General features: G+C 35.6%; 1 protein-coding gene across 1 annotated transcript in view; it reads left to right on the top strand.

The window, feature by feature from the left end:
* The window catches only part of SMYD3 (SET and MYND domain containing 3), a 961044-nt gene that overhangs the window by 731548 nt on the left and 212700 nt on the right, over positions 1-16796 (top strand). The window contains exons 6-7 of the mRNA XM_023502028.2: positions 4112-4179; positions 8204-8306. Coding sequence (XP_023357796.1) covers positions 4112-4179; positions 8204-8306 — 171 coding nt within the window. The remainder of the gene's footprint in view (positions 1-4111; positions 4180-8203; positions 8307-16796) is intronic.

The following is a 16796-nucleotide window of genomic DNA, read 5'->3' as shown; positions in this document are numbered from 1 at the left end:
ACCTTTTTTCTTTTCATGTAATTGCTTTGATTCTTTGGGATGATCTTTTTAATAGGCCTTTCTTAATTTGCATTAGAATTCCCTGTTGTGGTTGGCAGGCTTGTCATTCACTGAATTATATGCTTTGCCTGTGTGTTCACAATGTTTCTCTCTTTTATCCCTGCTCGATTTCTTATAAAAATAAGCAAATTAACATGCAACTCTCCCCTTCACCCAAATTAACTATTAAGTGTTCATTTTAAAAGACTTCTAAAATTTGTTACCTGACAAATATTTCAAAGAATAAAGAAGAGATTAGGATTATAAATTTAAGGGTCACAGGTTATCAGGTTCAACTCTGCCCCCTCTCCTCCCCTTTAAGTTAAGAAAACTGAGATACAGGTCAATAAAGTGATTTGCCTAAAGTTTTACATAAAGAAAATGATCAAAATCGGGATTTTATCTGTGACAATGTACTTTGCTTTATTGTTGTTGTTCAGTTTTAATTCTGCTTGATTCTTGGTGACCCCATATAGGGGCAATTTTGGCAAAGATATTGGAATAGCTTGCCTTTTCCCTCTTCAGTCCATTTTATAGATGAGAAAATTGAGGCAAATAGTTAACTGACTTGCCCATGGTCACACAGCTAATAAATGTCTGAGGCTGAATCTGAACTCAGGAAAATGAATCTTCTTGATTTCAGGTGTTTCACTCCTTCCACTATCACCCAAGTGCCCCAATCCAAACAATAGATGCATTTGCAATTCCTTTTTGCCCAAGAAATTTTTACATGATTCCAAGTATATAAATGTATAAAATAGCTATCCAAATCAAATAGTTACTGATAGTAAATCATAATTTTGCAACCCCCAATGTTACAAGCAAACTACAATTTAAGAAGCTGGAATAAGAGAAGGACAAGGTGGCAAGAGCTTTCTAATATTATCTAAAGTGTAACTAAGGAGCCATCAATTTAATTTTGTCTGATTACTCCATATCTTAGACCTTTAACTTACTGCCATTTACCTTTACAGATCTAGTTTTCTTTTTGACGACCTTCAAAAATCCTCTCTCCCTCTTTAGGAATGCTTTTCCTCCTTCTTGCATTCTCCCATCTCTCAGAAATTGGTGAGAAATTGGTTAGAAACTTAATCCTGCTGGTCCTCAGCCATGTGGTTGTATCTGCAATAATCAGGTCCTCTACCAGCCACCAACAGCAACCAATCTAAGTGAAAAAAATCTTTTCCCAATAGTAAAACACTCTTTCCATTTCTAGATAGGTGTCTACTGTTCCCCAATATCCTCTAGGATGGGACATGGAAGGAAAGAATGAGGGTAAATCAGAGGCAGAAAAGAGCAAGAAGTTTAGGATCCACTGAATGGACTGTATGAACTCAAAACTGAGAGAGGAGTATATGAGAAGCTAAACCTGACACTTACCAGAAAAAATTAGTTTCCTACTCTTTCTTATTCTTCCATAAGAACTCCATTTCTATTCTTCTCCAAACTCCAAATCCCACTTCCTCCAAGACAGTCCTACTTTCCATCTTATCAGTTACTTGTCTGTCATCTTGCCTCTGTCATTTCCTTTCACCCTGAGACTGTTCTGGGTTAAATACCACTAATATAAAGGGGTTTATTAATCATGTTGCTTCTATCAGGTATACACAGTTGTATTGTTCAGTGTCTCAATTATTTACAGAACATTTTGAACATTTGGGTTTTTTAGGTTTTTTGTTTTTGGAGGCTATGTGATAGTACATAGCATACCAGACTTGGGGAGAAGACTCAAATTCAAATCTTGTCTCTTATTTTCTAGTTCTGTGTCCTTAGTCAATCATATATTTTATCTCAACTACAATAGGAATAATATTAGCACTTACCCCCATTGAGTTGTTATAAGAACCATATTAAATAATATATGTAGAACACTGCAAATCTTAAAGTATTACAAAAGGCTAGCTTTAAAAAAAATCATCCTAAATGAATGGAAAGTTTTAGATTTTTTTTTTTTGGTTTGGCTTTAGTAGTTTAGTATAAAAGAAGAAAAAAGAGCATTTTGGCTTCTGATCAATTCAGAGTTCAGCAGAAACTCAATTCTTGCTCTTACTTTGTGGTTTTATTTGAGGTAATGTCCTGTTTCTGCTTTACAATTATAATGTGTGATAAGATACATATGAAATTTTAAATGTTGAAAATATCCCCCAAAGAAAATCCAGAATTTACTGTGGTGCATTTCTACCACTCCACATACATACAAAGAGTTTGTAGACATGATCTATTAAAGCTAATGGAAAACAGGCACTATTTAATATATTTAAATTAGATGAGGTCCAAACATATGTATGTGTACCTTTTTATTTCCTGTTTTAAAATTACATTTTATCAAGCTTATGGAGAAGAGATGCCAAATCATGATAAGCTACAGAGAGCTGGCAAAATTCAGCATAAGATATGAGTAAAGAGTAAATGGAAGTTTCTCAGTGTTAGTGTTGCTTGCTTAAGGTTTATGTACTGGTTAATATTGGATCTTTAGAAATGTCTTCTGATTCTTGTTCCTTTTTTCCCTCATGTGGTAGAAGAGAATTACAATTAGCATGCAGTTGAAGTAACTGCCTTACCTCTAGTATTCATTCTTGTTTTTCCAGAGCAGGAAGGGAGAGAGAGAAGAGAAAGAGAAAAGAGAAGAAAAAAAAAAGAAGGGAAAAAAGAAAAAATGAAAGGAAGGAAGGAGAGAGGGAAGAGGAGAGAGAGAGAGAGAGAGAGAGATATGAAGGAAGAAAGGAAGAGAAAGAGAAAAAGAGAAAGAAAATGAAAAAGGAGGGGGGAGAGAAGAGAGAGATGGGGTGGGGAAGGGAGAATGAGAGAATTGGGCAGTCAAATTAGCATTTACAAGCAATATTTATTTCAAAGTTATAGCAAGAAAAAAACATACAATCATTCCCTCCAACACCTTGGGGGGTATGTATGTGTGCAATTTCCTATTATATTAGGCTATTAATATGCAGAAATATTTGTATCTCTCTCACACAAAAAGTGTGTGGCATTAAAAATGAGATCCCTGTGTTCATGTGTATAGAAAAAATGGTTATACAAAATCTGCCAAAAAAGAAATTTTTTTTTTAAATTTTTAAATTTTTTTTACCCCACTTTTAAAAATTTTTTTTATACCCCACTTTTTTTTTAAATACCCCACACTAAGCAAAGAGTTTTGTAAATATTATCTCCTATAACATTTGAAACAATCTTGTGAGACATATATTATTATTATCATACTCATTTTGCAGTTGAGGAAACTGAGGTAGAGAGTAAGTGACTTGCTTAGTAGGTTTACAGCTAAGAAGTGTCTGAGGTTGCATTTGAACTTAGATCTTCCTACTTCTAGGCTTCACTCTATATCCATTATACTATTTATCTGCTTTTCCGCCCTGTCATTTTAGCTTGGTGATGCACACATTCACAGTGGCAGTTAAGAGAGTATCATTCAATTTGTCTAGATGAAACAATATTATCAGTCCTAAGAATCACCTCACAGTGAATTTTGCAGTATTTTTTTTTTTTTTTTGCAAGCCTAGAGGCAGGTTGCAATGGATAGAATTGATCATGGAATTAGAAAGACGAGTTCAAATTAAGTCTCAGATGCTTACTAGTTATGTAATCCTGGGCAAATCACTTAACTTCTGCTTCAGTTTCCTCATTTGTAAAGTGAAGATAATAACAGCACCTATCTCCCAAGGTTGTTGTGAGGCTCAAATAAAATATAAAGCACTTTGCACAGTGATTAGCACATATGCTATACTGTATAAATGCTAGTTATTTTTTTTTTTGGTAGATTCCGTGTGACTGTTTTCTTCTATATATGAACATACAGATCTGCCTTTTTAATTCCTATACTTTGTTTTTGTGAGATTCTAATATTTCTGCATGGAATAGCCTGCAGTTTTCCTGTAGAGTACTTTCTTGATCTGATCAGTTAAAAATTAAAAAAGTGTCACCACTGGTCTTGGATGTATCACCAAACTAGTTTTCAAAAACACCCCCTGCATTTTATTTTGAAAAGTTATTTTTCTTGGATATGAAGTTTCCAAAATGTCTTTCTGTTAACCCTGATTTCTCCCTCTTGTTTTTACAGGTGATCTGTAACGGTTTCACCATCAGTAATGGAGAGATGCAGGAAGTTGGTGTTGGCCTGTATCCTAGGTACTGTGGACAGTATTTCATATACTGATGAGAAAAGTCTATTTCTTTCTTTCTTTCTTTCTTTCTCCACTTTTCTCCTTTCTCTTTTTTCTTTTTTCCTTTCTCTCTCTTTTTCTCCTACTTTCTCTTTTTCTTTATTTTATTCCTTCCTTTCTTCCTTCATTCCTTTCCTTCCTCCTTCCCTCCCTTCTTTCCTTCCTTCCTTCTTCCCTCCTTCCCTCCCTCCTCATTCTTTTTTCCTTCCTTCCTTCCTTCCTTCCTTCCTTCCTTCCTTCCTTCCTTCCTTCCTTCCTTCCTTCCTTCCTTCCTTCCTTCCTTCCTTCTTCCTTTTCCTTTTTCCCTTTCTTTCTCCTCTTTTCTCTCCCCTTTTCTTTATCTTCTTCCTTGCTTTCTTTCTCTTTTTTCCTCTTTCATAGAGATACCTAGGGAGGCTATTTGCAAGAACCAAATAAGAAACTTAATGATAAATTACCAGGAATTGAAAATTTTCATCTTAAAAAAAAATGTTCTTTTGTCCTTCCATTATGGGTTACAGTAATCACATGGAGTTGGGAATCCATTTAGTTTTTATTCTCAGGGAAAACTTGGCCTGTTATGATTAGGATCATGAGGTGAGAGCTGAAGAGAATGTTAAACTGGGCCATAACAACAGCAAAAACAGTGTAAATTTTTATTGTAGCTTTCCTATTAAACAATAAACATTCATTAATTGTCTACTATTCCCAGCCAAAGACAAAAACAAAACTCAATCATCAGTCTTCTACCTCAAAGACTTTACATTCTACTTATATCCCCATAGTACTGAATGGTCACAAAGAAGAAAAGGGAAAATCTAGAGTATTCTATTATTTGAGTTCTCTTATTAGGAGCATATACTTCCAAGATCCTTAAATGATCTTTAAATTCATCCTTGGTTCAAGTTCTGCTAGTTCCTTCTCTAAAACAAGCTTCTTAAACTGGGGGAACCATATGGGACTATATAATTGAATATGAGGCATGGGAAAAATTTGGCAATAGTAAAAGATATCTGAATGTTCTTTGTCCTGCAGTATCAAATATACTGCCAGAATTTAATTCTTTATGTATAAATAAAGAAGCACATACATCTCATTGACATACAGATCTGCTTTGTCTTTAATAAATGGTAAAATTATATTTATGCCAAAGAATTATTTTAAAATACATTTCTTCATATGCCTATTTTATACACCTATATCCCTGGGATCATGTAAAAATTTCTTGTGTAAAAAGGTGTCATGAGAGGAAAAAGTTTAAGAAGCCCTGCTCTAAAACATATATACTCAGACTTCTCATCTAATTACCTGATATCCCTCTCCAAAAAAGCAACATCATTTCATAACATTTCCCTCTTTTCTATTAAATCTGGGGTCCTTTTTTTCATATTTTGTAGTGTTAGAGGTTCTTTTGGCTCAATAAAGTGCCTGCAAAGTACTAGGCATTGTGTTAAGCACTTCACCATATGTCAAAAACTTTCAGACCCTTTCTTAGGACAGAATAATATTTTAAAATACATAAAATAAAACACATAGGATTAAAAAGGAAGTCAATTACATTGAAATATAGTTAGAATGATCTTTAAAAAAAAACAAAAAACAAGTTCAGAGCTTCCAGGTTAAGAACCCCTGAACTAGATGAACGTGTGTACATTTAATCACTCCATAATAGTTCCACTCTTATGTCATCAGAAATCCATTATGGAATCCTTGAATTTTTAAGCTATAGGAGACATTGAAGATTGAGCCAATCTCCTTAATCTTATAAATAATTAAGATAACTCACATGTAGGTCTTCCTCATTTCCATTGCTTAAAATCATTCATTCCCTTTAAACTTCAGCTTATGCTCAGTCTTCCATAATGAAATCTTTTGAGTTTCCTCTGGCAGCTGCTAGGACCTCCTTCTCCCCCCAAAAAATTACCACATATGTCTATTTATTTTGTATGTATGCTGTATATGCTTATGAGTGTATGGCTGTGTGACTCTGGGAAAGTCATTTAGTCTCTTTGTGTCCCACTTTACTCATCTGTGAAATGGGGATAATGATATCTACCTCATATGGTTGTTGTTAAGATCAAATGTGATAATATAAAAAGTGATTTACAAATTTTTTAAGGACTACATAAGTCACCAAGTGGTGCAATGGATAGCTTGCCAGCCCTGGAGTCAGGAAGAAATCATCTTTCTGAGTTCATATCTAGCCTCAGATACTTAATGAACTGTGTGATCCTGACTGAGTCACTTAACCCTGTTTACCTCAGTTTCCTTATCTGTAAAATGAGCGGCAGAAGGAAATGGCAAATCACTCCAGTATCTTGGCCAAGAAAACCCCAAATGGAGTCACAGCTTGAAAGACTGAACAAGATGAAACAGCATGACAAAAAATGGAACAAAAATAAATGCTATGTTTGTTTCTTTTCCCCCAAATAGAATGTAAGCTTCTTGAAGTCAGAAACTTTATTTTTTGTCTTTTTTATCCACAGTCCTTAATACTTAGTCAGTGACTAATAAATGCATTCTTGTCATGCTTCAAAGATCCTACTATGTTGTCTACCCTGGATTTAAGTTAAGTAGTGCAAGTATTAATTAGCTCCATTTTGTGAATGAGTAATTGAGATTCAGAGAAATGTAATAGTTTGCTTATATTTGCACAATGAGTGGCACAATTAGGCCTAGAATCCAGGTGTCCTGGTTCCCAATCCACAGTGTTCATTTAAATAGAATGTGCTCCTGTATTATTATTATTTGTATTCTACACAATTTTACAAAAAAAAAAAAAGAGTTGGAAACACTTCAGAGGCCATTTTATCTATCTGCTATGTCAATAATAATCCTTTCTATCACATGTTAGAAAAATAGTTATCCAGTCTTTGATTGAAGTAGAAGGGAACCCAGTGTCCCTAAAAACAGAACAACCCATTAGATACTTGAAGATGTTTCCTTACTAGAATTCCAAGAAAAGACTAAAAACATTTTTATTCATAAACCCTAATGAGATTCTTACATTTAGAATATTTTATTGCATAGGAAGCATATTGGTTCCCTGTATCCTAAGCCCATAATTAAAACTCCTAAGCAGTTAATTATTGAAGCTATCCTCTCTCCATCCCTAATATGAACATTTTCTTGCTCAACATAATTATTTCAACTCAAATATCTACTTCAGTTTGATGACCAATGAGAAATATCTAGACAGAGATGCTTCTGTTATTTATTTTCTTCATGATAGAAACAGAATCTTTGAGTGGGAAGGAACCTAAGAGGTCATCTAATTCATTTGGTGCCTGAGCAGTAAGCTCCTCCCTTTATAACATCCCTGAAAAATTATTATCTAACCTTTACTTGAAAGTTTCCATTCTCTACTTCCTACACATTCTTCTTTCCCATTTTTCTGGACAGTTTTATATTAATTTAAGTTCATTCTCACATTTTAACATTTGAGTATTTTGGTTTATTTCCCAATTTCCTTGTGAAAAAATACATATAAGGTGCATCTACTTAAATTTGTTCAAGTCACATTAAGAATGGTTTCCTCATTTGTAAAATGATGCCTTGGACTTAATAATAATCCTCTAGCCTTTTGTAGTTTCCAGAAAAGAGGGATCCTCTTTTCTAAATGTCCTGGGATAGGAATTAGGAGATCTAAATTTTGGCCCTATGTCTCTCACTTTTTGTTGTTTTGTCAGTCAGTCATGTCTGGGTTTTTCAAGTTGCCATTTGTGGTTTTCTTGGTCAGGATATTGCAGTGGTTTGCCATTTCCTTCTCTAGCTCATTTTACAGATGAGGAAACTGAGGCAAACAGGGTGAAATGACTTGCTCAGGAAGTGTCTGAGGCCAGATTTGAATTTAGTTCTTCCTCACTCCAAGCCCAAAAATCTTATGATTATGTTACCATCATATTACCCACTGCTAGCTGTACTATATTAAGCAGGTTTATGTAAGATCACTATTAGCCACAGAATTCTATGATTGTATTTTTTAAAATTATTTTTTTCTTCCCACCTAGCATGTCTTTGCTGAATCATAGCTGTGACCCAAACTGTGTGATTGTATTTGAGGGACCCAGTCTCTTCCTTCGAGCAATCAGAAATATCCCTCTGGGAGAAGAGGTAATGAATTTACTTATATTCTGTCTCCACCCAGCACCCCCAATTATTTTCATCAAAGATGTCTTCTTCTACTCACTAATCTCTTTCAAAAAAAGCCATACCATTGTCCACTTAGGTAGGAAAAGGGGATTAATAGAATTATTGATAGACTACGTGAGGTCCTTGAGGACAGGGACAGTCATTTTTTGTCATCTAGCATAGTGCCTAAAACAATGTAAACTTTTATTAAATACTTCTTGATTGATTTATCACTGCAAACTTCAACCCTTCCTTAATTCCTTCTCCCTTCCCCCTTCCCTCTTCCCCAGCCCATCATCAATTCTTCTAAATCACAATCTAAAAACCTCTTATTCTCAGTTCTTCCTCTGGAGATAAATTCAATCTGGATTTTTGTGCTTTGCCCTGATGAAAAAAACTTAAAGTATATATATGAGAAAAGCAGTTTTGTAAAATCACCCCCTTTATATCTTCTTTATGTGGATATTTACTTTTATTTGTATCATTGCCCCCCGCCCCAAAAGTATATAAACTCCTTCAAGATATGGACTGTTTTGTCTTGCATCTCCACAGTACCTACACGGTAGGTACTTAATAAATGCTTACTGAATGAACAAATGGATTCTAGCAATAAAGTGAGCAATACTAATAAGTTTAAATAGTCAGCACAGCAGTGAGGACTTTCGGCAGTAAAAATACTGAAATACTCAAAGGGGATTCCTCAGGAGTTCCAAGTCATTGATGCCATTTCTCCTTGTTCTGCTTATTACTATCCTGTTACCCTATTATGCTGGGTGCTAATTACCTAGACAAAGTGGAAACTCTGGGGAGAGAGGAGGAAACAATTGGGAAAAATGGAATATTCTAACTGGAAGGATATTCTCACTCCCAGTTTTCTGATGTCCAAGAAATAGAACTACTTTTGCTCCTTTGGTTACCAGGAGAATCCTTCACAGAATGGGACTTTCTAGAGGCTAGTGCCCTGTGCTGGATTCAGGGGCCAGCTTGTTTCTTGTGGGGTAGAGGCTTTTCTAGAACCTGATTTCAATTTATTTCAATGAGTTATTTATTCCAGGAAACCCAAATGCTATAAGATTTTGTTTATTTATACAGCATATAGGCAATAAAACTCAAACCCTTGAATACCCTATTTTGTGTTAACAAGGGATTTCTGATCCAAGCTAGTTTCCTTTTGAGCAAGTGAGTTATTTTTTTTTTTACAAAGATGTATGCTGAGTTTCTTATATTTAGAATAAATGTACTAATTAAGCTGTGACCATGATTTTCCCAAAGAAGATTAGAGATGATCTAAAGTAATTTTATTTTTACATTATTGTAATAATAATTGAAGGGCAATTAACAGAAAGAACCCCTTCTGTTGCCATTTTCAGGTATTTGTAGGCTTTGGTCAAAGGTTGTTTTTGGTGTGTTTTTTTTTCTTCCCCTTAAGCAAAATCAGAACCAGATTAAACTAAGTCAGCCACTCCCTTCTGCCCCATGCTGATGCAGGAACAAGGATAACTAATGGAAATAACTGGAGCATTCAAGCACGAATAAAAAGCAAGGTTGCTTACTTCCTTATACTCTAACTGGCCCCCTTGCTTCCCTTCCTTCCCCAACCCTCCCATGCCTAGCCCTGGATTCCTCTTCCCATTTGCTTTTCATTCATCTTAAAAGAGCTTATTATACCCTTGTGGGACATTTTCCAGACAGAGTTCCCCACCAAAAAACAACAACAACAACAACAACAACAACCCTACCCTGTCCCTAAATTTAAAAATATGATGAAGAACTACAGAAATGCACTGTTAGGCACCAGGGGAAAAGACTAATTTCTTCTTTTATTGCTCCAATGTTGATTTAAATTTGGAGGGTTTAAGAAAGGGATTTCATTAGTGAAGAAACTGCCTCCACCTGAAACTGATTTGCAACTTGGGAACTTAGTGAGTTCTCATGGGAAAAAAGATCTTAAAATCACTTGCCCAGGGTTGCCACGATCATATCTGTGTAAGAGGTGGTTCTTAACCTATGGCCTCTTCATATGGCTTATTTAATTTAGAGTTCCTGGGTTTCTTACTTCTGTTTCTTACTACCTGAGCAACCTGGATTTTCCTTCTCTGCAAAATAAAAGCATTGGACTATCGCTTTTCTCCAGGGAAATTTTTATGCGACCCCTGGTATATAGATATATAAAATAATTGTACAAATCAAATATTTATTGATAATAAATTATAATTTCATGACCCCCACATTGATGTACATGACCCTATATGGGGTCACTACCTACAGTTTAAGAAGTTTTGGACTAGATGATTTCTGAGGAAAGTCAGTCATTAAGCATTTATTAATTACGAACTACATGACAGGCACTAGGTTAAACTCTGGGGATACAAAAAGAGGCAAAAAAATTCCTTAACTTTAAGGAGTTTATAATCTAATGAGGGAGACAATATATAAACAAATAAATACAAAGCAATCTACAGGATAATTAGGAAATAATTAACAGAGGGGAGGTACTAGAATTAAGAAGGATTGTCCCCTTTGTGCTTAATATATGCCTTCTGTTTCTTTGGACAAAATAGAAAAAAGTAATTACTAATTGCTCTATGCTTTATAGAGTATCACTGGGAATTCTGTTTTCAACCCTGATATTAACCTCTCTATCAGCTCCTTCACTCCTTACCAGCACCCCCAGAGGGCGGAAGAACACTTAATATTGGCTAAAATAATGATAGTTATTCATTGGAAGAATCCAAGCAGAGGCATGTTAATATCCCTGCACTGAGCAGGGACTGGAATAGATGGCCTGTGTGGTTTCTTCCAGCTCTCAAATTCTATTCCAAATCTCAGATTCTCTAGCTTGGATGTATCTTGCTAAAAACAAAAATGGACTACAAAGTAGGATCTCAGAATACTTATGGGATCATCACAGCACCCATCCTTTTCAGATATTATTTACGACTCAAAGATTGCCACAAAAGGAGCAAAAAAAAATTTTTTAATGAACTTTTTATTATAGGTGCATTATAAGCAAAAAAAGGAAGAGACTGCAAATGTGCAGTTGGATCCCTTTGTTAATACTGGGAGGTGGGAGGGAGGAAAGCAGGATCTTGGATTCAATTCATGCCTCTGACACTTAGCAATGTGATTCTGGGTAAATCATTGATTCCTTCAGGTTTTCTGTTCCCTCATCTATAATACGAGGGCATTGGATTAAGTGTCTCCTCAAAGTCTCTTCCAACTCTTATTCTATGACCCTATGAGCAAAAGATAATGATAAAATTAGATATGTGGAGGGGATTGAATACGGGAATTTATAGGTGAGAGATACTCACCTGCCTCAAAAACCAGGTTATACCCCTCCTTCATTTCTTCTGTATGAAGTCTCTAAGTTGTTTTACATAACAAACAACAATGTGGAAGAGACCCCAGTGTTTTATGGGGAAGACTAAAAGTCTTTTTTATTGGTTTTCCTACCTTTAAGAGAAGAAAGAAAGATATTAATTAGCAAGGTTGCATCAAGGATGGAAATTTCTAGCATAAAAGAGTCCATAAAAGAATTGAGGTGGGGATTCAGAGAAGGGGAGATTGTAGCATCAGATAAGAGGTGGTATTTTTTTTTTTTTTTTATCAAAACAGACCTTTTTGAGGCTATCACAATTAAAAACTGTCATCTGTGAGTAATAAGCCCACGGAATAAGGTCTGTGGAGGAAACAAGACTGTTTTGAAGAGAGAAGGCCTAGAGAAGACAGAGAGTGGAACAGAACTCCTAATATGTCCCAGATTGGAGAGCATAATTACATCTTAATAGCAGGAAGAAAGAAGCAATAATGGGAATGAATTGTGGAAGTTCCCCAGCCTTTGTAATTTTCTCTCTTCCTAAGGCCATCTTCTATTCTAGGATCCAGAAACAGATTTCTCTTCCTAATATTACCAATTCCAACACTTACCTCTCCATATTGAGGGTTTTAATCTTCAGTAATGAATTCCTTAGGATTTGTTGTTTCAACTTGGATATTTTTCCTCCACTTTCATCTAGGACCCTACAGAGATGAAGGTGCAGTAAACTTACCTGGAAGGTAATAGTTGTCACCTTCAGGGATGTGTTCAGCTCTGAAATGCCTTTTATGATCAGGCATTCTTATAAAACATGAACAAAAAAAGTCTGGTCAATCCAAGCTGTACTCATAGGAATTCATACCTAGCAACGATTCTTGCTATTATCAATAATATTATTGAACAAACAGTGGAAACGTGAGCTTTACATACAAGTGCTCAAAGTAATGATTTTTCAGATGAAAGTTTTAAAACTAAAGTCCTTGATGTTTTGTATTTTGTTGTTTTCTTTTTAATGAGGAAAGCCTTTCTGCTCACCAGAGCTTGGTCAGACTCTTTTAGAAGTTATTAGATATTAAAGAGTCAAAAAAAAAAAAGGGGAGGTAGCATTCAGTGGCTTTGAAATCAAAGGACTTGTGTTCAAATCCCACCTTTGATGCCTATGTGACATTGAGCCTCCCCGGCCCTCTCATTTTCCTAATATTTAAAATGAAAGGTTTGAACTAAGCACCTCTAAGGTCCTTTCCTGCTCCACACCTATGGAATTAAAAGTATTACTATTAGCTCTCAATGGGATAATTAAAAATTCAGTTTTCCATTTAGGGTCTGTAGATTTTTATTTATTTATTTTTAATTAAATAACTTTTTATTGACAGAACCCATGCCAGGGTAATTTTTTACAATGTTATCCCTTGCACTCACTTCTGTTCCGATTTTTCCCCTCCCTCGCTCCACCCTCTCCCCAAGATGGCAAGCAGTCCTATACATGTTAAATAGATTACAGTAGATCTTGGATACAATATATGTGTGCAGAACCGAACAGTTTTCTTGTTGCTCAGGGAGAATTGGATTTAGAAGGTATAAATAACCTGGGAAGAAGAACAAAAATGCAAGCAGTTTACATTCATTTCCTAGTGTTCTTTCTTTGGGTATAGCTGCTTCTGTCCACCCTTGATCAATTGAAACTAAGTTAGATCTTGTCTTTGTTGAAGAAATCCACTTCCATCAGAATACATCCTCATACAGTATCGTTGTTGAGGTATATAATGATCTCCTGGATCTGCTCATTTCGCTCAGCATCAGTTCATGTAGGTCTCGCCAATCCTCTCTGTATTCATCCTGCTGGTCATTTCTTACAGAACAATAATATTCCATAACATTCATATACCACAATTTACTCAAACATTCTCCAATTGATGGGCATCCATTCATTTTCCAGCTTCTGGCCACTACAGACAGGGCTGCCACAAACATTTTGGCACATACAGGTCTCTTTCCCTTTTTTAGTATCTCTTTGGGGTATAATCCCAGTAGAGACACTGCTGGATCAAAGGGTATACACAGTTTGATAACTTTTTGGGCATAGTTCCAAATTGCTCTCCAGAATGGCTGGATGTATTCACAATTCCTCCAACAATGTATCAGTGTTAGGGTCTGTGGATTTTGAAGAAAGTTTGAATTATATCAGTTCAGTTCAAGGAATACAGATTAGGTTTTATGTTAATTGTATCTTATTATCTACCCTGTTACACATCATGGAAAACTGGTTTATTTGAAGCAAAATATTTTAGCCTTGGGATTTCCAAGCAAGATACATAGTCAAGATTTAGCAGTATGAAACACACAAAAAAAGAGCACAGCATTTAGAGTCCAAAACCCTGGAATAAGTTCTGAGTCTGATATTTAACTGCCTACCTTACTTTGGACAAAGAACTTCATCTCTCTGGTTTTCTGTAAAATGATTGGTTTAAACTAAATCAAAAATGTTAAATTCAGATAGACTTGATCTCTGCCTGCTGTGTTAGAAAACCACAAATTAACATTTATATTGTAACCTGTTTTAAAATTTTCCTTTGTGAAATATTTCCTGATAACATTTTAATCTGGTTCTGTCCACACTGGGATTTGGCTGGCCAGATGCATCTACTCTGACACCCCTAGATTAGATGGCTCCTGAGGCTTTTTCCAGGTCTAAATCTGTGAGCCTATGATTTTTAAGCCTTTTTATTGTTGTTCAGTTGTCTCAGTCTTATCTGACTCTCTGTGACTCCATTTCATGTTTTTGTGGCAAAGATATTGGAGTAGTTTGCCATTTCTTCCTCCAGCTTATTTTATAGATGAGGAAACTAATGCAAACAGGGTGAAGTGACTTGGCCAGGTTCACACAGCTAGTAAGGTTCTGAGGCTATATTTGAACTTAGAAGATGAGTCTTTCTGACTTTAGCCCTGGTACCTTAGCCATTATGTCACCTAGCTTTCCCCACTACTTACCTGCGCCATTATTTAAAGCCTGAAAACAAGCAAATATGGATTTTTAAAAAAATCTAGGTCAATAAGACATTTTATAAGATTTCCAAGATAATAATAATACTCTTTTGCTGCAAATTATTTACTCCATTCTCCATGGGAGCTGTAGCAAATTGACAAAGTGGTCAGCTGCATTCACGTGTTAATAATATTTTATTTTATTTTATGCTATTAAAGCCACAGCTGATCGATGGCTGTGCTCCATGAATATGTACCAGCTAAATGAGCCTTGCACTCAATGAACAGATTCCGAATTAAATCAGCAGGCGAATGAGTCTTTAATAAAGGTTTTTATGTGTTGCTGATTAAATGATTAACATAAACTTGGTTGTGTTTCTCAGCATTAAAATTAAATATGACTTTATAGCATCCAGCCAAAGAGCCGAATGCTGGGTATTTCCTTTTAGTTGCCCGAGAGAAGCCACAATTCTGAGTGATTGAGAAGTGGCGTAGTACATCAGGGCAGTTCTGAGAACCACTTCAATGAGGCAAGTTCCCATTGTAAACCCCTATTCATTAGCCCTTCGATGACCCTCCAAATGGGAAAATCTTTGCATTTGGACTTTAATGTTCTCATTGATGAGATTCCACTGAGAATGGGCACATTTTCAAAATGGGAGTCCATTGGTTGGCAGTTATGGGGAAACCATCCAAGACCTTTCCCAATCACTTTAAGTGTTCTGTGGCTGAAAGAAAAAAAACTTCATCTCTTGCTACCAGCTGACTTCTTTGTAAGAGCAGTGATGGATTTTTTGGTTTTTTTATCGTTATCAAAATAGCAATAACTTATGAGTTGTTTTATCACTGTAAGTAAAGATGACCTTGGTGGATTAACTCCAGGCACCTCATGGATGCTGTTGACTTAATAGATCCTCTATGACGGTAGAATTGAACTGATAGCTGAGAAATGTGCCTAAAGGTCAGAACCCCACTGACCAGAACGTGGTGTGTGCCTCCAATTAGTATACCATTTTAGGTATCCATTGGATTTTAAAAAGCCCAGGGGAAAAAGGCGACTTTTCCATGTTTAACTGTCCTTATCAGGAAATTATTCCTTCCATGTTACCTAGAGCCACGATTTTTATTCAGAGCTTAAGATGGAATGAAGTGAGGCAGAGTGCCATTTAATAAGGTATGGAGCCATTCCATTACCTCTTAACTGCTTGCCTAAAAAGACTGTGCCAATGGATAAGCCATCCTACTTATCTATTTTTCTAATTAAAATGCAATTGAATTCAACAGGAATTTATTAAATACTTACTTATGTGAAAGGTACCTCTTTAGGCACTGGGGACATAATGACAGAAATTAAGAAGAGTCCTAAAATGAAACAAATCATCTTCCTTTCTGCACCTTCCCTCATTCAGGGCAGGTGATGAGACAATAAAAATTGTTGGACTTGGGGTCACAAAGACCTAAATTCAAAAGCAGGTTCAGACATTTACTAACTGTGGGACCATAGGAAAGTCACCTAACATTTGACTTCAATTTCCTTAGCAGTAAAATTGGAATAATTACATAATATTGGTAAAAGTACTTAGTACAATGTCTAGTTTATATAAACTCATATTCCCATCCCCACTTCATGTTTCATTCCCATGGTTGCTTTCTTGTACCACAAGCCTGTAATCCATAGCACTTGCTATGTACAAGGCATCTTACTAGTTATTAGGGATACAAAGACAAGAAGTGATGTTCTCCTTGAGAGACAGCATTGAAAACTAAGGACATGAGGTCAGGCTTCCCAGAAGACAAGAGCTGGAATTTTTGTGTATGTCACAGATGCCTTTAGCAATTTGGTGAAAATATATAGATCCTTTCCCACAGTCATGTTCTTCAGTCATTGAAGGAAATGTTTAATTCCGGATACAAGTTAGTTAAAATAAATATATAATTTTGTCATCCAAATTTGTCACTGTTGAAACTCTAGGGACTCAGCTTAAGAGCCTCTTCCATAGGAGGCAGCATATGAACTAAGCCTTAAAGGAAACTATGGATTTTAATGGGTAGAGTGAGAATCAGTTAATTAATTAATAAGCATTTATTAAGCAACTACTATGTCCAATCACTGTGCTACATTCTAGAGGTACAAAAAGAAGTAAAAGATAGTTCCTGCCCTTAAGAAGCTT

This window comes from Sarcophilus harrisii, chromosome 4 (genome assembly GCF_902635505.1).
Source record: "Sarcophilus harrisii chromosome 4, mSarHar1.11, whole genome shotgun sequence".
NCBI classification, from domain to species: Eukaryota; Metazoa; Chordata; class Mammalia; order Dasyuromorphia; family Dasyuridae; genus Sarcophilus; species Sarcophilus harrisii.
The sequence above is the reverse complement of the archived record's forward strand: the minus strand, read 5'-3'. Positions and strand labels throughout refer to the sequence as shown.